Below are 18334 nucleotides of genomic sequence, written 5' to 3' on the forward strand. Positions count from 1 at the left end.
CAGGTAAGAACAGTGTCTTCGACCTCAATGTTGCTCATCTTGCAAATTCGGGTTGCTGTCCGTAGAATTTATAGTAATGGTTTTCAGCGCAATGTCTGCCATGAATTCCGAAAATTTTGTGATGGGCTCAGCCGGTCGTAATGCGTCGGCCATCAAGTACCTTCTACAGCTCAATCTCTCCTCAGCTTGCATTTCAATTCAACTGGAACTCCGAACCTATGATGGGTAATTGTAATAGTAGTGCACAAAATACCTTAAGTCAAATTCTCCTCTCTCTTATAATAAATAATATAATGATATCAACTGCCAACCGCTTATAAAGCAAAGCGGGTTATTTCCGCTATATTCCCTCTCGCCGTAGACGACGATAGGTTGAATTGCCAATGGAAGGATTGCGGAGACAATTCAATATAGTGGTCCAAAGGGAATATAGACAACTCCTACATGTGTAACGTAGGGAATGGAATCGGGAGTTACGCAATCGATGATTAGTCAGACAAACCATTAGCTCTCCGGCTTAATACTAATCTCGAGTATAAAGCTTAGAAACATGAATTGATTCCTACCACCTTGCATATGATAGTTTTTATGTAATTTCCATATCAAATTTGTCTATTCAATTTTTCTTAGCTTTCATTACGCCATTATGGCCAACCTTGCCGCTATAATACCGGCCGCCAAGGCGCCTCTCGAGGTCCATAAAATCGACATCTATGAACCCGGTCCTGATGAATTACTCATCAGGAACGAAGTCATCGCTTTCAATCCAGTAGAATTCAAGATTGCGAAGCTCGGTATCGTTCCTCTTCAATACCCAGCCATTCTTGGCTCTACCTTTGGAGGACGAGTCGAAGCGGTCGGCTCTCAAGTCACAGGGTTTCAAATAGGCGAGAGGGTGGTGGTATCAAAAAAGTTCGGGATCAGAGATAATCAATATGGAGCATATCAACGATATGTGGTAGTTGGGGATATCATGGTCAGCAAGGTTCCAGCCGACGTTGACCTTGCTATTCCAGCCAGTCTTATGATGAATTTGACCTGTGTGGTCGGTCTATTCACTGGAAGATTGGGATTGGACAAGCCTAGCCTCAACGGATCTGCACCAGCAAAAGCTCAGAAAATATTAATTTTCGGCGGCTCCTCAAGTTTTGGTAGTCTTTCCGTTCAGTACCTTTCCCAAGCAGGGTATAAAGTCATCACGACCTCGTCGCCCAAGAATTCCAATTTTGTCTCCAACTTGGGAGCCACCGTTGTGATAGATCACACCTTAGAACAAGACAAGATTATTGAGGCGATTGCTGTAGAGGGTCCTTACGATCTTGTGGTGGACGCTATCTCTCTGCCAGATACAATTGCTGTGACAGCCCGTGTACTTGTAGCCCAGGGTGGAGAGAAGTTATACGCCACGCAACCTGCATTTGGACCAGAAATGCTTCCCAATGGCATATCGCGCGTTTTTGAGCCATGGTCAGACCCGCTCTACGAGGAAGAGAATCGAGGATTGCTAGAGTGGGTGATCCAAACATATCTTCCGCAAGGAATATCTCAGGGAACTATTATTCCGCTCCCAATAGAAAAGGTTAGTGGGGGTTTAAGGGGAGTTAATGAGACACTCGATAAGTTGCAGAAAGGAGTCAGTGGAATTAGGTTGATTACAGACCCTTGGGAATAAAGCTTTAGAAGAGGTGTTTAAATCCGACTGACTGTATGCTCGGTAATGTGTCTTTAAAAGTTGGGACAAAAATCATCAAGGCCTTCAATCTTTCATAAACTTTCACAAACTCTAGGGATGTAGTTTTGGGAGTCCCATATGACTAAGGGCCCCCCATGTTGATTTTTTTGTGTGGGACGTCTGGAGAGTAGTTGAAGTTCAACCAAGATATTTCGGATGTTACTGCGGATAACAGGAGTTTTGCAGCTGCTGGAGTTATTCGGATTATGGATTTCAAGGACTTGCGTCCTCATATTCTCATACCAACCAATATAGGCTCAGCTCTTCGGCTGTCCCCAGCCTGCCGTCTATAGGCGTCAGCCACCAAAACTCATCCTAAACCTCCACGCATTCTTTCAGAACTAATGGCGGAGCCTTCTCATCATCATCACTGCTCTCGTCATCCTCATGGTCTGATTCTCCCAAGCCCTTATATCCCGCATCCACATTCTGGAGCCCTTTACCACGGAGCGACATCTTCCCCCGGAGCCTGTCAAAGAACTTCGGGTCTTCACAACGCCAGTACTGCACCGCAAACACACGGTGGCCTGTCATATCAGCCTCCATGCCGGCTGCGGACTGCTGCTGATGCGAAACTGATCCCTCCACCACGTCGACATCCAGTGCCGTCGGTCCCACGCCAGGAGCCCCTATCGCCGCCCCCGCTGCCGCCCCGACCGGTAGCTGCATCTTGACCTTGACATCCGCCTCTTTCGACCTCGTGGCGTTCGTCTTGACATGGGCATCCGTTGCGTACAACACTGCCGTAATCATCCAAACTTGGTGCGTTCCCGCAGTGCGCATCATTCGGCGCACTCTGTTCACGACATGCTCGTCGGCCATCAGTGCGTTGAAGGCTGACGGGGCATGCCTTACTCCACGCCTCATCACCTGGACACTGGAAAGGTGCACGTCGCCTTCCTGTGTGCGAGCGCCGTTCGCTGAGAGAGCCTTACGCGCGGCTGCTTGCGCAGAGAGATGCGAGATTGTGGTGATGTACATCTCGGCATTGCCAAATTCGAGGTCCTCGCTGAGAAACTCGGGAGTAATGATGATGGACGGGTCAGGTGGCTCGTTGGCCTGCACCGTGGGGTGCCACCGGTCAAGAACGAAGCGACCCAGCAGGCTGTCAAGCTCCGCGCCATGTATCTGGTTGAGAGGATCGAGAAAATGGAAGGTAGGCGCCGACATGGTTGTGATTTGCAATCAGCGGTGTTGTATGCCTCGCAGTTGTTAAGACTCAACTCCAGGTGCGACTAGCTATGCCGGGCAGTCTTTGTGAAGGCAAAGTTTGTTGACAGGAGGTTCGAGAGCAAGTACCGAACCCAAGATTCGACCTTCCAAGACCATAGTTATGAGGTATAGAGATGACGTTAGGACCTATAACAGTGGAACTCAGCCTCGATAATATCCCCACTAGAAATCGCTAGAACCTGCCGAGATGAGAAGATATTAACAAGGAAAGATATGAATGCGCCAAATCAGCCAGCGCACCTGCAGAATGTTCGTGTATCGGAAGCCCCCCTAAGGTCCTACACTCTGATTAATCGCAGTGCGTCAAGCCACAGGCGCAGCAACAAGCTACACCCCATGAAATCGAGCGCCACACGGCTAAAAATACAAAGCTTGCCAAAAGAGACTCGCCAGAAGGCTGACGTGGTGCACAGCCCCCAAGCCACTAAACACCATCAGTCGCCACGGGCATCTATCCTCCTCCTACGGGTTACTCCGCCCGGAGGACAGCATCCAGCCTCTTCTCTGGGCCCAAGCTGTGGGTAAATACATGCTATGAGCACTTCATAAGTTGAGGCAGACAGTCTTGTCCCGATGCAAGACACACCTATTTCCACGCTTCTTGACTAAATGTCCAAAACCATACATATCTGGTGCCAACAGGCGGCTGTTCTATCTCCTCGATCATGGAAGGTTGCAATAAGCTCCACCGATTGCATGAATAAAACCATCGATCTGGAAAACCCTTCTAAGTCACAAGCAGAAGATAATCTAGTCCGGTGGTATCTGGAAGATTTCACACTCGAACCATTCGCAAAATATCGTGCTCGCGCAGCCGCGGCAGAGCTCCGTCGGTACGGCATATTACTCTGGAATCAACTAGACATCGGCTCATCCTTGGACGGTTATGCGACCGTCATTCTCCACATCAACTTATCTCAAGACCAGCATGAGCTTGATCGAATTCATTGGGAAGTACTCGAGCACCTCGATGGCTCCGAGCACAGGGTCATCGTTCACAGGGAATTGCGGACGCCAGCCCTGGACCCATTGCTTCCTTCATCCACTCAGGCCATCGACGGCGTTTTCCGCATCTTGGTCGTGTCAGCACGGTCAGACTTAAAAAAGGGTGATGTACCTCCTCGGCTGACGAGTCTTCCACTAGTGCGAACGCTGGAAGGAGCGCCGGGGGTAGAGTTGGCTTTTGTGCATACAGGGACTTTCCAGGAGTTTGAAAAGGCATTAGACGAAAGGTCAGAATCTGAAAGGATCCATCTGGTTCATTTTGATCTTCATGGCAAAATTGACAAGAATAAAGGGTAAGATCATATCCCTACCTGAATATAGAAGTTGCCTTCAATTTAAGAACTGACTTGTTCGGTATGAGAGTAGCCCGGTTCTCGAGTTCACCGAACCCAATTCGAAGTATCGCACAGCTTATACGGCTTCCTCTGTTGCCAATGTTCTTCGAAGGAACGGAGTTGAATGGACAGTGTTATGCGCTTGCCGAACTGCTCAAACCACCTCCACCTTCGGCCACCTGGCACTCCACTTCCTGACACATGGAATCAGAGGCGTCTATGCCATGAGGTACGAACTCAAGGCTAGTGGTGCGGCGATCTTGACGTCCTCCTTCTATACGGCATTTTGCCTTGAAGGAAAGACATTTGTCGAAGCTGCATATGCTTCCCGACGTGCTATGCAGGCGGATTCCTCGCGTCGTGCCAAGTATGGGGAACTTGTCGAGATCCAGGATTCATTGGTGCCTGCAGTCTACATAGTCGACGGTGTTGATCTCCGGCTAGCAGGCATACCATCAAAACCGGAAATTGCCAGAGCATATGCACCGTCCAAGCTGCCAGAGATCATTGGTCGAGAAGACGATATCCATCGACTGAGCAGGTTGATGAGAGGGCAGACTTCATTCCAAGTGCTCATTGGTGATATTGGCACCGGAAAATCTCTCCTCATGAAGCATCTAGCCTGGTGGTGGAAGCAGATCCATTTGTTCCAGAATGTCGTCTACGTAAATGTGTCTCTCATAGATACTGACCTCGAACACGACAGCTCTGTTGGTCTTCATGCCCTTGCGAAGTTCATAAGGAACTCCGTAATTGGCGACAATGCAGCGCACACAACGCATCCGCGTGCCATCGATTACATTAGGGAGATGGTGGCAATGACCAAAGGGCATGATTATATCATCCTCGTCGACGGAATCGATGAGCTTTTTCACGAGTCGTCAAAAAGTGACGATACCTTGGAGGGATGGACTAGCTTCTTTCGCGTTGTCGAGATCTTGTCAGTGTCCAGTTTGAAATTCATAGTGGCAACATGTTCGCCGTCAATTTGTTCTAAGACCAGGACGGACGACAATGTGTTCTCCATTAGTCGCCAGTTGACCACGACAGATGCCCAAAATCTTATCTCGTCATTCAAGCTACAAACTCAAGAGACAGGCTCTTTTCAGGAATCACCCGACACTCACCTGCTTCGCATCTTCGAAATGCTGCAATACAACCCCATGGTTATGAAGAGTCTTTCAAGCGCGCTACAGGAGAGATTTCATGGACTTGAAACTATTCTGTCCTGGAGCCAACCAACCTCATCCAGAGAACCGAATGACGGGGAAAATACATTCCTCAGCTACATTGAAGACATCTTTGAGAACAAAATTAATAGGTTCAAGACGCTAGATCTCGACGATAGTGAAGGGCTGGGTCGTGTCCATCAGCTCATGCTGACAGTCCTGGCCTTTCTGGGTCGACACAACAGGTACCAGGAAATATGGGCGTTGCTATCCATTGGCTTATGGACAGACGTTCTACCCCACCCTGATGCTATAGTGACTGTCTTCGAGGTTAAATTTTCCATGATGGCAAATGTGCCAATGATTGGAATGATCATCGAGAAGATACCGAAAGTTCGACTAGGAGCGTCATTTCTGCCATTTAAGCTTTGGTCTATTATGAACGAGGGACTTCCACCTGAATCAGAAGAACCACAGTTCTCGAAAGAGGCCATGGCACGCTCTCTAAAGTACGTTGTGCGACTGCTCTTGGGAGCCAATTTACTCACCACGCCAACCGAGCCTCTAATCGATGGAACCCCTGGATATCATATTCACCCTGCTCTCACATTGTGGATTCGGCGCATCTTGAGAATTCTGCACTGTGACGGGGTATTCATTAGCTTCTTTGACTGCATTGAGAATAGGGCACTCGAAATGGCCAAGTTGAATCCTGCAGTTACCGAGGACATTCCGGCCATCAAATCATTCGCGTTTCCATTTATCCAGAGAGAGAAATGGAACTTGATAACAGCTGTTGTTGGTTTGCACCAGAAATATCGTCACCTGTTAGCTATGATAACGGTTCCAGCCGTAAGGGAAATGTTTCTCGAGAGCGGCATGCCATTTGCCTGGTCTTCGTTCCATGTTCTGGCTCCCATATGTGGTTCGACGGAGGATTTCTGCACCTGGTTTCTCACACATATTGTGCTGGAATATATCGACATGGCGGCATCTATAATGCCTAACTCCATGGATGAACCGCTTCTCCAGCCACTAGGGCCATTTCTCTACCTTTTGAATTGGGCCATTGACATGACCCAGCGATACTGCATAGAAGCCAAACGAGCTACGCCGCTACGTCTTCGAAAACTACTGCTGGGCAGGGTTTCAGCAATGCGTCGTATGGGAACGGGGAAGGAGGAGTTGATGGAGGACAACTTCAAAGCGGCTGAAATGAAAGCTTTGATAAGCGAAATGCGAATTGCATTAATGTCGCCAAATTCCAGCCAGGACGACATCGATCGAAGCATCGAGGCTGTCAAAACTGCGCGAGCACAGTCTGAAGATGGCTGGAGTTTGCTGGGTTCATTCCTCAATGACGTGATAGGTTTACTCAACAACACCAACGATTCGACTGTCCAACTTGAAGATTACGTCCGCAAGTTAAGAGAGGACAGAGCACGTCGCCCGAACACCGCGGCCGGAAGCTCTTTTGAAGACGAATTTGCAACACAGTCAGTAATCCTCGACATGATGGTTGACAACTTCCTGAAACCATTTGATGGGCTCAAAGGCCTCCATTACGTGGGAAATCCAGTGAACATGGCCTGGTACGCCGACTTGATTTTCTATATGCATAAGGTGGACTTCTTTCAAGGCATTCCCCCTTGGTACAGCGATCTTATAGCACCCATCTTAACACACACCCGCCAGGGGGATCTAGCGCAGGCCATAGCCGCAGCCCGAAGAGGCCTCCAAGTCGCAGAGCGCGATGGCCATGTCCTTGTGGCCTCGAAGTTCCGCCAAGTGTGCCGCCGGCTCGGGGAACTGGATGTCGCCGACGACTACGATGCTCACCAGGCCATGCTTTCCCGCGTGGCTGAAAATTCCAGCCTTTTCCTGCGTCAGGTCCTGGATTGTTTAGCGAAGCATGATACTCCTGCTGCCTATCGGCATGCGAAGCAGGCATGCGACGAAATGCAATTCAGCAAGGCCTCTTTGCCTTTGATGAAGGTGTTCGGGAAGCACCTCTCTCCTTTATTCGCCTCTATGTCTGACAATCTGCCGCAATTAGAGGTGTCATTCAACGGGCTAGAACGGCTTGTTGAATTTTTGGAGCCTTACAAGGAGGTCAACTTAGAGGACAAAAGAGAATGGGTCGACCTGGTCTGGAAAATCAGAAATCTTCTCACTAATCTCACTGATCAGTCCCGATCAATGGACATGGAATGGGCGTACAAAGCCAGTGAGGTCTTTAATGACCCGAATCAACTCGCAAATGAGATTGGCGTAGATGCTAAACTGGTGAAGGGAGCCCAAGAAATGTGGAGTAATGTTTTCAAAGCGGGCCAGTCTTGGGATGAGTTGCAGAATGATCTTGAGAGGGTAACAGAGGTCCACGACCAAGCTACGGAAAATATGGGGGAAGACGGTGCGGCTCAAGATTGAAGTATCGAAGCGAAGCCGATCTGAGTTGATACTGATCGACTTCGGATGCCCAGGATAAGGTATAAATCCAGAGAATTGGGGAGGCAAACGGAAGGAATCGAAGTAGTTGCCATAGCTATTCGTCTAATCAAGCTGTGCCGCATATTCCAACCCGCAAGGGTAAGGCGTTGTCTGTAGAGCCATCGATATCGAACAACTACAGGTCCTTTTGGTGAATCCACGTCTCCACCATACCAATGTGCATCGCCTCGCCATCACTTCAGGACGCTGCTGTATGTATTACTTTAATCTTGCTTGGATTTGAATTTGGTGTATGTATTTTCAGCATTCGGAAGGGGTCCAAGCTCATAACTGTTGGCCGAAAAAATTTTCCCCTCATTAGTGAAAGTAATTAATTTGGTATTTATTGGCTGACATTTTATTATAACCCTGGCGGGTAATAGTGGCATGGTGGTGTGGTCTATGCAAACAGCGCAAACACCGGCCGAGGAGATATTTCTACCAGACCAAAAGAGGCAATCTGTCGGAGATAAGAATATGATGCTCAAATAGTCAAGTCATTAGAATTAACTTATTTCTCTCCTTCCGCATCAACCGCGAACGACCTCAGTGATTCCTAAAGCAATCCACCGCACTGACCAGGATAATTATAATGATTCCCCTCGAATAACAAGAAGTCAAAGCAATAGAGATGGCCGGCCAAGAAATGGAACACGCGCTTATGCCACGCAAGTACCGCTCGAAAAGACAGCGACCCTGTGACCTCTGCCGGAGTCGTAAGTCCGTTTGCAGAATCCTAGCTGATAATAGTGTTTGCGAGCTATGCAAGAAGAAACGGAAAGAATGTACATTTTTTTCTCAGCCGCTCAAGAAGGGACGACTACCTATCTCGACAGATTGTGGTGTGTCGGATCAGAGACAGGCAGATAGTACCTTAGATGTCTCACAGTGCCAGACAGGTGACGCCACTTGGATGCATGACAGCCTTGTTTTCAATGAAGACATGTTTGTTGCGTCTGCCCCTTCGACCCAAATTCCCCCATTCAACCCTGGCCTGTCTAGTAACATGAGTTGGCCTTTTATGGCGTCGGGGAATGGTAAGGAATCTCAAAAACATAAGAGGTTTGTTGCATTTCTCAGTATAGTAACCCGTACTAGTGTTCATCGAGAAGGATGATTATATTGGAAGCCAGCCTGCTACTATGGGGGACTCTCAAGGTCGACCGGGTACTGCTTCTTCGGCAATAGAACTGGAGCAAATCCATTCAAGAACCGACTCTCCGGCGATTAGAAGTCAGATGTCAGATATCAGAGGTTCCCCATCACCCATTACGCATGGTGGAAATGCGATGGACTGGCCTGAAGAATTCTCGTTGGAGACTAGACCGGGATACTCATCGCAATTGATTGGATTATCGAGCGAGACTGATCCATTCCTTCTGCGCAATTTTCATTATGATGCTTTCGACAATTACACAATGCGTAGACTTATTTATCGCAAAATGACCGGCGACATGGACTTGCACAAAGGTCGGACATGTGCTTTGACTACTACGACTCTACAAGGGGACACGGCACCGATTAATTTCCAGGTATTCAACGAGAGTATATGTGAAGAGAACATCAGGTCTATAGACCAAGATTTCTTCGTCCACAACTCGGAAGACGACGACTGGGATTTGTTGAAAAAGATTATTCCGAAAGACTTGGGCACTCGATTAGTGAATCTGTGAGCCTCACAGACCCAACTGTATGTCGATATGCAAATAGGAACTGATAGATCTCGCAGATTCTTTCGATTCATCCAACCATCCTATCCAGTCTTCTCAGCCCGAAAGTACGATCAATTATGCTCCGGCGATGGACGCGACCTTCCTGTTGGTATTATGGCTGCAACGTATGCTCTAGCCATTCACTTTGACTTCCTGGATGACCGGCTGTGTGTCGATGCGGCGTATATGCAGCCAGAAACTAATAAGCTCTGGGGCATTGCCTATCGAAGCCTGCAACGTCTGTTTCAGAAACCGCGCCTCTGGCTGGTGCAGTTGTGTCTGTTACTATTGCAGCGACCTCCGGAGAACTTCGCAGTCGGGGACTCGCCGGGTTTGTGGGCGCTCTCATGCTCTGGGTTAGCGGCTGCAGAAAGCTTGGGTTTGAATTTAGATCCATCTAACTGGCGACTTCCCAGATGGGAGATTCAGCTACGGAAGAGGTTATGGTGGATAATTTACATCGACCATACATGGCGTGCCTTAGTTCTCGGTCGTCCATCCCATGTCCATGCCGAAGGTTGGTTTGTTCGCATGGTCGAATTGAATGACCTGGAAGTCAATGAATATAAAGATGTAGAGGTCCAGTACCGCATTCGTAGTCGAAGTTCATACTTCCTAGCCATGTGCGACCTGGGATTAATTGCCAATGACATCCTGGATACCTTTTAGTAAGTTCGAGTCGGAAAGTATAGTTTGTTCCCTATCGAGCTAATTTCGAATGATTGTATGTTGTAGCACCGTCAAGTTCATATACAAGCCAAAAGCTTTCGAGGAAATTATCTCTCTCGCGCAGCCACTCCGGAAACGGCTCAATGATTGGCAACAACGCTATTTTTTTGACCAAAATGCTAGTCTCGACAGTGTGGAACTTCATCAATGGGCCCCATTACGAGTTGCACGCATGACCTTGGAGGTCCTTATTCTTCGAGCCATCCTTCGACCACCTGTCCCTGACCACGACAGTGGCGATTCTCAGTCAACCTCTGCACTGCTCGAAGGTGGCCAAGCTTGTGCTAAACTGGCGGTAGAGCTAGTTTCCGGTTTGATGTCGAAGGATTTTATCGACTTCTGGCCTTCATGTAGGTTATCCATCTGGGTCGAGCGTAGCAGCGGCTTTTTTTTCTTAATCTCCAAGCTCCCAGCCCTGTTTGCCTTGATGTATATGTTTTCCTCCAATCCACCGATTTTCACTGACGTCGAATTTCTCATATAGACGCTCGTTATCAGTTTGCCTATATATCCACGTTCATTCTCCTTCTCTTTGTACAGTCAAAATCGATGAAAATAGCCGTGGAGAACAAACAGTTTCTAGAGAGATGGAAGCAGATACTGCGCACACAAGCGCGAGCGTGGCCAGTGCTGAAACTTGCTGCGATACGACTCGATGCAATTTATTTTGCTGGTTTGGAAAAGGTTGTTGGTGGTACAAAGATGGATGTTCCTGCTCATATTCTCTTAGACTTGCAAGCTCATAACAATGACGTTGAGTTAGGAGAAATTTTTATTATGTAGGCCATGGTCTTATATGCCACTTATACACTCTTTACATAAAATAAGATTTTACGTCGGCTTTCAGCACATTGATTTGTTACATCTCTTGATTTGACACAGATCTTCTTCATACTCCTCTACAGAATTCAATTCTAGATATTCTAACATCAACACGAATTAGGTAGTATAGAACAACCCAACTGATATGACTATATAAATCTTAGAAATGTTACAGAACTGCTGTAACCCCATTTATTAGTCCAATTTTCGATAATAACCGTGTTAATAACGATCTAGTTCAGTTTCTGCTCAGCCAACCACTCGCGAGCGATGTCTTCATGTGTGGAGAACTGCACACTTGCACCCCAACTTTTCAGCCATGCTAGAACCCGCTCTGACATGCCAATAATATGTGACATTCCACTCGTATCAGGATGCATGAGAATAGGGAAGACGAAGCTTGTCGATTCGTTACCATCCTCGCTGTTCTCCCACAACCACAAAAACTTGTCTTTCCACATCTGCTCAACCATGCGGGTGCTGACATACCCATTACTGTTGGCCAGATGCGGCAAATATTGCAGGGGCATCATATCTTCATTATACCATCCACATGGAATCTCCACAAGTGGAATCTGACCTTCGGGAGGACGATTGCTGGAGGCTAACTGAGTCGGGTGCAACCATGAGGAGGCATCTTTTGTGAAATCAATTGGCTCAATGGGTGGGTCACTTGGGGTGAAATAAGGTTGTGAATCATGATGCATGAGTGAGGTGTCGTATAGAAACTCATGTTTGCGCAGCAGCTCCACCGTTGTCTCCCGGATCGTATACATGGGAGCTCGATATCCCCTAGGTCTCTTGCCGCAGAGCTTGGTCGCAACGTCAATGCATTTTTCAAGCACATCTTGCTCCTGTGCCGGTGTCATTTGATAAATTCCCTCATGGGCGTAGCCGTGTAGTCCTATTTCGGCCCCAGAGTCGACAATTTGCTGAACCGTCGCTGGGAATGTCTCCATGGTATGTCCTGGAATGAACCAGGTCACTTTGTCAGCGACTTGAAATTTCTTCAACATGTTCAAGAGTCGAATAGCTCCCACGCGACCGGCAAATATCCCTGAGCTGTAGTCCGCCATGTTGTTGTCAGGATGGCAACCAGTGCCGAGCCAGTGCGAGATGGCATCAAAGTCGAAAGAAAGGGCAACCTTGACTTTGCGATGACGGAATTTGTCAATACTTCTAGGAATTGATGTAATACCAAAATTTTCTGATGTGGGTATAGCGCCAGTGCCTGGCAGCGTGGTGAGAATATCATATTCACAGTCGGTGGGCATGCCTGCGTTGACTTGCTCGATATCTTGTGGACAAGAACTCATCACCAAGATCAAATCCGAGTGGGCTCGTAATACGACATGCTGACCTTTCTCACTAGTTGGGGGTCTAATATCAAGTCCACCATGGTGGTCGATAGCGACATTCATGAACAGATTAAACGGATCTGGTACCCAATCATCGGGGATTTGGAAAGCTGGAAATGTCTCTTTCAGGGCGGTGTGCATATTCTCACTGCAGTTATCATGGTGTCCTTTAACTCCTTGCATTCGATAGCGCTCAGCATCACAAGCTGACCAGATAATGTCATGTACTCCTTGGGTCGTGTCCTCTTCGATAGTGATCATCGGCTTGCGGCGCGTGCTCACAATAGCATCTCCAACGCGGACAGAAACCTTGCGAAGAACAGTTCGCGTGTGAACCATTGAAAGAAAGTCGTGAGTGTCATTTGGATTAAATGCCCAGAAATCAACGACTTGCTTTCCATGGGTGTTAGTGATCTTGATGATTTGATCCTGCCGGATTTGCACCGCAACTGCTTTGCGCGCTGGTATGAGCCCCATATCTTACGATTTGGTTGGCTCGGAGAAAAAGCTATTAATTACTCTGCAAGTAAATTGGAATTTAGGATCTGTAGAGTGGGAGTAAGAACATTGGGAGTGCACTGAAGCAGATATGTCCAAATAGCTGATGTCACGCCCGAAAAGTTGCCCGAATCGACGGCCGATCTCCGGATAGGCATGGCCGTGGCATTCGTCGGCCAACGAATTCCCACAACAGAAACAGGCAGGATGGGACAGCAATTGGACCCAGTATATCTCAGAACGACTAATCGAGAGATGACTCTGATGCTTGAACTCGAAAGGTGATACCAACAATGCTGCTCACAAGGTTACGTTCTACCACGGCCGCAAAGCGTGTTTGTTCCTACACGAAACCATTTGGCCAGTATTCCATCCGCGAAATTTCAATGTCAGCACAGCCTAGGGCATTTACAGGTGACCTGTCTGAGGCCGAATTATCCGCTCTGAGAGCCAACAAGGACAGGTTAATGCACGACTTACATTTCAGTTGTCAATGGGGATCGGGAATTCGATGGGGGAGGTGAGCAAGCTACTTGGTTATTCTCGGAACACATCACCGTGAATAACCGTCTATCAATCTATGATAAATATTAATTGAACAAAAGTGATCCTACGGAAACTGGGATGCAGCGTCTCGCCTTGTCTCAAGATGATAAAAGTGTTCGTGACTGGTTTGTACAGAAAATGAAACAGTTGAGATGCCGTGTGGATGTTGATGAGATGGGAAATATATTTGCGGTACGTCCCGGGCGCAGGAAGGATGTGCCTGCCACGTTCATCGGCAGTCACCTAGATACGCAGCCAACAGGCGGCAGATATGACGGCATTCTCGGCGTTTTGGCCGGAATTGAAGCATTGCAGGTAATAGACGACCTAGGAATTGAGTCGGAGGGTGGAATTGGGGTGGTCAATTGGACAAAGTAAGATTTTCTTTTTTATCCCTGATGCTTTAGTCCAGCGGAACAGTTCTGCTAACTTGTTTTGTTTTTCAGCGAAGAGGGGGCCCGATTTCCAATGACAATCCTTGCCTCCGGCGTATGGGCTGGCAGTTTCTACTTGGCGCATGCTCATTCTTTAAAAGAAGTTCCAACAATGGCATCTTTACCAACTGCCAGCACACAACCAGACACGGTCAAAAGTGCGCTCGAGAAAATTGAGTACCTAGGTGATATACCGTGCTCATACGAAGCGATGCCCATGGCTGCTCATTTTGAGTTGCATATCGAGCAGGGTCCATATCTGGTATCTTGAGGACAAAGTGTTGGGGTGGCCATCGGCGCTCAAGCATATCGCTGGTACAGAATCCGAGTGACTGGATCGGATTGCCATTCTGGTACGACTGCCTTTGAACATCGCGCGGATGCCATGTATGCTTCCGCTCAGATGATCGTCAATGCTCGAGAAGCTGTCGCCACATATGGTTGTTTGGCCAGTGTCGGCATCGTACAGACATTCCTGGAAGCGTCAACACAGTCCCCGGTCTGGCAACCTTCAGTCTCGATGTCAGAGGGCCGACCATGGACGCCGTGATACAGACAGAGACTTTGTTGCGGTCAGAATTCGCGCAGATTGCCCAGCGTGGAGGAAAGCCGTGTATGGTGGAGTGGCAGTTGGATTTCGATTCCCCAGAGGTCGAATTTCATCCGAGCTGCATTGACTGTGTCCAGGAATCTGCGGAAGCGGTCGTGCTCGATCCCCAATCCCAAATTCGACACATGGTGAGTGGTGCTGGGCACGACACCGTCAGTACTTCGAAACGAGTGCCATCGAGTATGATATTTGTACCTTGTAGAGAGGGTGTCAGTCATCATCCGCAAGAGTACTGTACACCCGAAGACTGCGCAATGGGAGCATCTGTGGCACTGCAGGCAGCTCTTCGATACGATCGAAAGAGGTTCAGTTCGTAGCACGAATAGAAAATTACTTGGCCATGAGCTAAGTCAGGATTATCCGAGATAATTATCTATTCTGAGTAGTAGTTCTCATTGGACTACCGCTTCCAGCCACCCCTGTTTACGTCGATGTGTAGAGTAACCATATTGTGTTTGACAAAGGAGGATTAAGCTACATGATCCTACAAATTTACTAGTGAGCTCATTAATCAATTTCCTTCAATTAATACCATTGTTTGCTTGACATAGAGATATATAGCTGCGATAACGTGGAAGAACGAGCTGTGTCTTGCAATCATACAGAGTATCTCTTGAATGGATCGCCAGAACTCTCTAATTGAGAGGTATTGAATAGTCCATATTATACCCAACAAATAATTGCAATTATATATACCTAGAATTGTATATTATTAAAAGTTCAAAATATTTTACACTATTTTCTTAATAAATCGTTAGCATTGGGTGGTCAGTAGTGAAGCACATATACGTGAACTCGAAATGGAAATGATCTATCATCACTCCACCTTGAAATCGGCATCGGAATCACAGTAAGATGAGATTATTAATATGCATTGGTGTCATCATGAATTCTGATCAAGGCCCTATCCTCTGACGCCCGAGTTTCATCAGATGATACCACCCGCCGCCGTAGCCGTCGCCCGCTCCGCACAAGTTTCGCCACATAACCATTGGACAGCTCTTATCAACGGGCGATAGAACGCCGTCAGGAGTGTTTTTGACTCTTCTGTCGGACGTGCGACCACATTGCAGGGCCAAAAAAAAGGGAAAATTAGACCAAAAAAGGCAGCTGAGAGTAGTTTACCGTGTGAGACGTCAGTCTCTGAATTCCCCATATAAACGCACCTCAGTGGAAATTATCTCCGAATTTGCATCGCTCTTGAGGATTCTTAATCTCTCCCCAAGTGACAAACATGGCTGTGAACTTGGGCTTAGATTTTGATGTGGTCGTCGTAGGTGGTGGGCCTGTTGGTCTATTAGTTGCATACCAAATGGCACGTTTCGGCGTGTCGGTGTGCGTGTTAGAGAAACAGGACAAAGAGACACAGGATACCTTTGGACGGGCCATTGCTTTGTTTCCACGCACAATGGAACAGCTCGACCAGCTTGACCTAGCTAATGCCATGTTGCAATTGGGATTTGCATGTCGGTCGAGCGTCACATACAAGGATGGAGTGGAACAGTAAGTAGACGGTCAGCCCCCTTGATTACAATGTCTCGCTGAACACTTGCATAGAGTGCCGGGGCGGGTGTGGACGTTTATGGAAAATATCAAGGGCACTGTATTCGATTTCGCACTGGTTCTCCGTCAGAGATACACAGAGGCTATTTTCCGGGAAAAATTAAAGTCAGTGGGTGCGGTCTACTTTGCCTCTACTGAGTGCACTGGCTTTGAGGTGAACGACGCTGCATCACTTGATGAGTACGGTGTGAAATCCTATTGGGTCAATACGAAGACTCAAGAGAAAATGACGTTGAAGAGGTATACACTCTCCGGCTATTGAATTGTCATCTTGACACGGATGCTGATGGAGTGAGAAAAGTAAATACCTCGTAGGGGCTGATGGAGGTCGTAGTTTTGTCCGAAGACATGCGGAAATCCCCTTTGATGGCGATACTTCTGAAGATAAGTGGATTCGAGTGGACGGTATTATCGACACCGATATGCCGATAAATCGTGCTTATGGGTAAGTCAACCCACAACCTTTGGTATAACTACATACCTCAATTTGATATCCTAACCGGACAAAATTCAGTGCGATCGAAAGCAAAACACATGGGAACGTTCTCTGGGCACCCCTCGACCACGGAGCGACGAGAATCGGTTATGCGTACACTTCGGAGATTGCCGCCAGATACCCCGATGGAGTAACCGAAGAGGTAGTTGTGAAGGAAGCAATCGAGTCCATGAGTCCATTCCAAGTTAAGTTTCGTGAGGTACACTGGTGGACACTGTGGGTAAAACTGTTCATTACACATAAGGAACAGTAATATAAAGCTAATAGATGGGACTACCAATAGGTACACTATCGGACAGCGCATGGCTCGTCATTTCTCCACTAGAAATCGAATCTTTCTCTGTGGTGATGCCGCGCATACTCACAGTAGTGGTGCTGCGCAAGGATTGAACACCGGTATCCATGACGCTGTGAACCTGGGTTGGAAGCTTGCCTTACAAGTCCGAGGTTTCACCAAGTCTGAGGTGCTGGAGACATATGGTCTGGAACGCAAGACAGCGGTTGAGAAGCTGATAGACTACGACAAGGACATATCCCTCCTCATGACGCACAAATGGCCTTCTTGGTATACAGGTGACAAGGCTGCTGACCCGTACTTGGTACTGGGGAAGATTTTCGAGGAGACTACATCTTTCAACACCGGCTTGGGCATCTCTTATTCGACAAATGTTCTCAACCAGACTCCGTCTGTAGACATCAGTGTCACGGCGGGCAGTCGTGCCTCTGATGTTGAGCTGACGGTTCCCGGAATCAACCAAAAGACGCGGCTACACCGTGTCGCACGCAACCAAGGGAAATTCTGGGTCGTCGTGTTCGCCGGTAAAGTAGAATCGACGAGCAGTGCACTCCAAGCACTGCGAAGTTTTCTTTATGCCAACAATAGACTCTATCTTCACCCAGCTATTGGATGGATTACAGTTAGTGCTTCTCTGGGCTGCTCGCCGTATGAGGCAATAGGCATGGTTCCGTTTGGCGATATGTACTACGATCCAGCCCAAGAGGCACATGCTGAATTTGGAATTGACACGGCCGAAGGTGGCGTAGTAATTATCAGGCCAGATGGATTAGTTGGATCCGGTTGTGGTATAGACGGCGCAGCGATCAGTAAATACTTTTCAACCATACTGAAATTTACTATATAGCACTGTGAAATAGAGGTATGTTATTATTTATGATAAGAATTTTATTGTAATAAACGAATTATACATATGCATATACGAATATGTGTCTTTATGCCCATAACATCTGAGTAGACATTGACAATTCCCATAGAACCATGCCCATGGGAATTCCTAATTCCTATCATGAACAGGCACATTATAATATTTCAGAAGATAATTACACAGAGGAAGTGAATGCCTTGAAGAGCCTATCTGGAAGTTGCAGCATCCCACTCATTGAACATCACTAGTGACATGTACTCTAGATAGTAGCTCTAGTTAAATCGCCTGCATATCCTTAAAGGGGAGTTCAGCGTATTAATACACACACCCTGTAATAAAATGAATGGTGTAGTTCTTGAGAATAGGATTATCTGTCGGGTGCTTGACGATTATTCAAGTGCCCAGGAAATAATCTCTGCCTCCCCTCTTTCTGTATATG

The 18334-nt window shown here is 47.5% G+C and overlaps 7 protein-coding genes across 7 annotated transcripts; 5 read left to right on the plus strand and 2 right to left on the minus strand.

Annotated features, from left to right (window-relative positions):
- Nucleotides 1-646: 646 nt before the first annotated feature.
- Nucleotides 647-1672, plus strand: BGW36DRAFT_354986 (chaperonin 10-like protein; the record flags this gene model as incomplete). Its single annotated transcript, XM_046213589.1, has 1 exon — nucleotides 647-1672. One exon carries the CDS (start codon nucleotides 647-649, stop codon nucleotides 1670-1672), a length of 1026 nt encoding a protein of 341 aa, XP_046076588.1.
- A 375-nt stretch (nucleotides 1673-2047) lies between these two features.
- BGW36DRAFT_423126 (uncharacterized protein) lies at nucleotides 2048-2902 on the minus strand (the record flags this gene model as incomplete). Its single annotated transcript, XM_046219793.1, has 1 exon — nucleotides 2048-2902. One exon carries the CDS (start codon nucleotides 2900-2902, stop codon nucleotides 2048-2050), a length of 855 nt encoding a protein of 284 aa, XP_046076589.1.
- A 546-nt stretch (nucleotides 2903-3448) lies between these two features.
- Nucleotides 3449-8389, plus strand: BGW36DRAFT_443882 (uncharacterized protein). The gene is made up of 2 exons (XM_046221628.1): nucleotides 3449-4263; nucleotides 4337-8389. Exons 1-2 carry the CDS (start codon nucleotides 3575-3577, stop codon nucleotides 7902-7904), a joined length of 4257 nt encoding a protein of 1418 aa, XP_046076590.1. The 5' UTR covers nucleotides 3449-3574; the 3' UTR covers nucleotides 7905-8389.
- Nucleotides 8390-8450: 61 nt separating this feature from the next.
- On the plus strand, nucleotides 8451-11253 carry BGW36DRAFT_369560 (fungal-specific transcription factor domain-containing protein). The gene is made up of 5 exons (XM_046215152.1): nucleotides 8451-9001; nucleotides 9063-9633; nucleotides 9694-10344; nucleotides 10412-10755; nucleotides 10890-11253. Exons 1-5 carry the CDS (start codon nucleotides 8596-8598, stop codon nucleotides 11186-11188), a joined length of 2271 nt encoding a protein of 756 aa, XP_046076591.1. The 5' UTR covers nucleotides 8451-8595; the 3' UTR covers nucleotides 11189-11253.
- Nucleotides 11254-11460: 207 nt separating this feature from the next.
- On the minus strand, nucleotides 11461-13062 carry BGW36DRAFT_443884 (polysaccharide deacetylase family protein; the record flags this gene model as incomplete). Its single annotated transcript, XM_046221629.1, has 1 exon — nucleotides 11461-13062. The coding sequence occupies one exon, from the start codon at nucleotides 13060-13062 to the stop codon at nucleotides 11461-11463; it is 1602 nt and encodes a 533-aa protein (XP_046076592.1).
- A 314-nt stretch (nucleotides 13063-13376) lies between these two features.
- Nucleotides 13377-15166, plus strand: BGW36DRAFT_414061 (beta-alanine synthase; the record flags this gene model as incomplete). The annotated part of the gene is made up of 5 exons (XM_046219272.1): nucleotides 13377-13603; nucleotides 13689-14003; nucleotides 14076-14314; nucleotides 14336-14515; nucleotides 14557-15166. 5 exons carry the CDS (start codon nucleotides 13377-13379, stop codon nucleotides 14988-14990), a joined length of 1395 nt encoding a protein of 464 aa, XP_046076593.1. The 3' UTR covers nucleotides 14991-15166.
- Nucleotides 15167-15582: 416 nt separating this feature from the next.
- BGW36DRAFT_369564 (putative 2,4-dichlorophenol 6-monooxygenase) lies at nucleotides 15583-17929 on the plus strand. The gene is made up of 5 exons (XM_046215153.1): nucleotides 15583-16176; nucleotides 16231-16476; nucleotides 16538-16681; nucleotides 16751-16948; nucleotides 17016-17929. Exons 1-5 carry the CDS (start codon nucleotides 15908-15910, stop codon nucleotides 17872-17874), a joined length of 1716 nt encoding a protein of 571 aa, XP_046076594.1. The 5' UTR covers nucleotides 15583-15907; the 3' UTR covers nucleotides 17875-17929.
- The last annotated feature ends 405 nt before the right edge of the window (nucleotides 17930-18334 follow it).

This window comes from Talaromyces proteolyticus (genome assembly GCF_021365285.1).
Source record: "Talaromyces proteolyticus strain PMI_201 chromosome Unknown BGW36scaffold_2, whole genome shotgun sequence".
NCBI lineage: Eukaryota > Fungi > Ascomycota > Eurotiomycetes > Eurotiales > Trichocomaceae > Talaromyces > Talaromyces proteolyticus.

Coding starts and splice junctions, on each gene's coding strand:
- BGW36DRAFT_369564 (XM_046215153.1), top strand. CDS start 15,908: ATGGCTGTGAACTTGGGCTTAGATTTTGATGTGGTCGTCGTAGGTGGT. Junction 16,177..16,230: donor TACAAGGATGGAGTGGAACA/GTAAGTAGACGG, acceptor ACACTTGCATAG/AGTGCCGGGGCGGGTGTGGA. Junction 16,477..16,537: donor GAGAAAATGACGTTGAAGAG/GTATACACTCTC, acceptor GAGTGAGAAAAG/TAAATACCTCGTAGGGGCTG.
- BGW36DRAFT_443882 (XM_046221628.1), top strand. CDS start 3,575: ATGTCCAAAACCATACATATCTGGTGCCAACAGGCGGCTGTTCTATCT. Junction 4,264..4,336: donor AAAATTGACAAGAATAAAGG/GTAAGATCATAT, acceptor GTATGAGAGTAG/CCCGGTTCTCGAGTTCACCG.
- BGW36DRAFT_369560 (XM_046215152.1), top strand. CDS start 8,596: ATGGCCGGCCAAGAAATGGAACACGCGCTTATGCCACGCAAGTACCGC. Junction 9,634..9,693: donor GGCACTCGATTAGTGAATCT/GTGAGCCTCACA, acceptor TAGATCTCGCAG/ATTCTTTCGATTCATCCAAC. Junction 10,345..10,411: donor GACATCCTGGATACCTTTTA/GTAAGTTCGAGT, acceptor TGTATGTTGTAG/CACCGTCAAGTTCATATACA.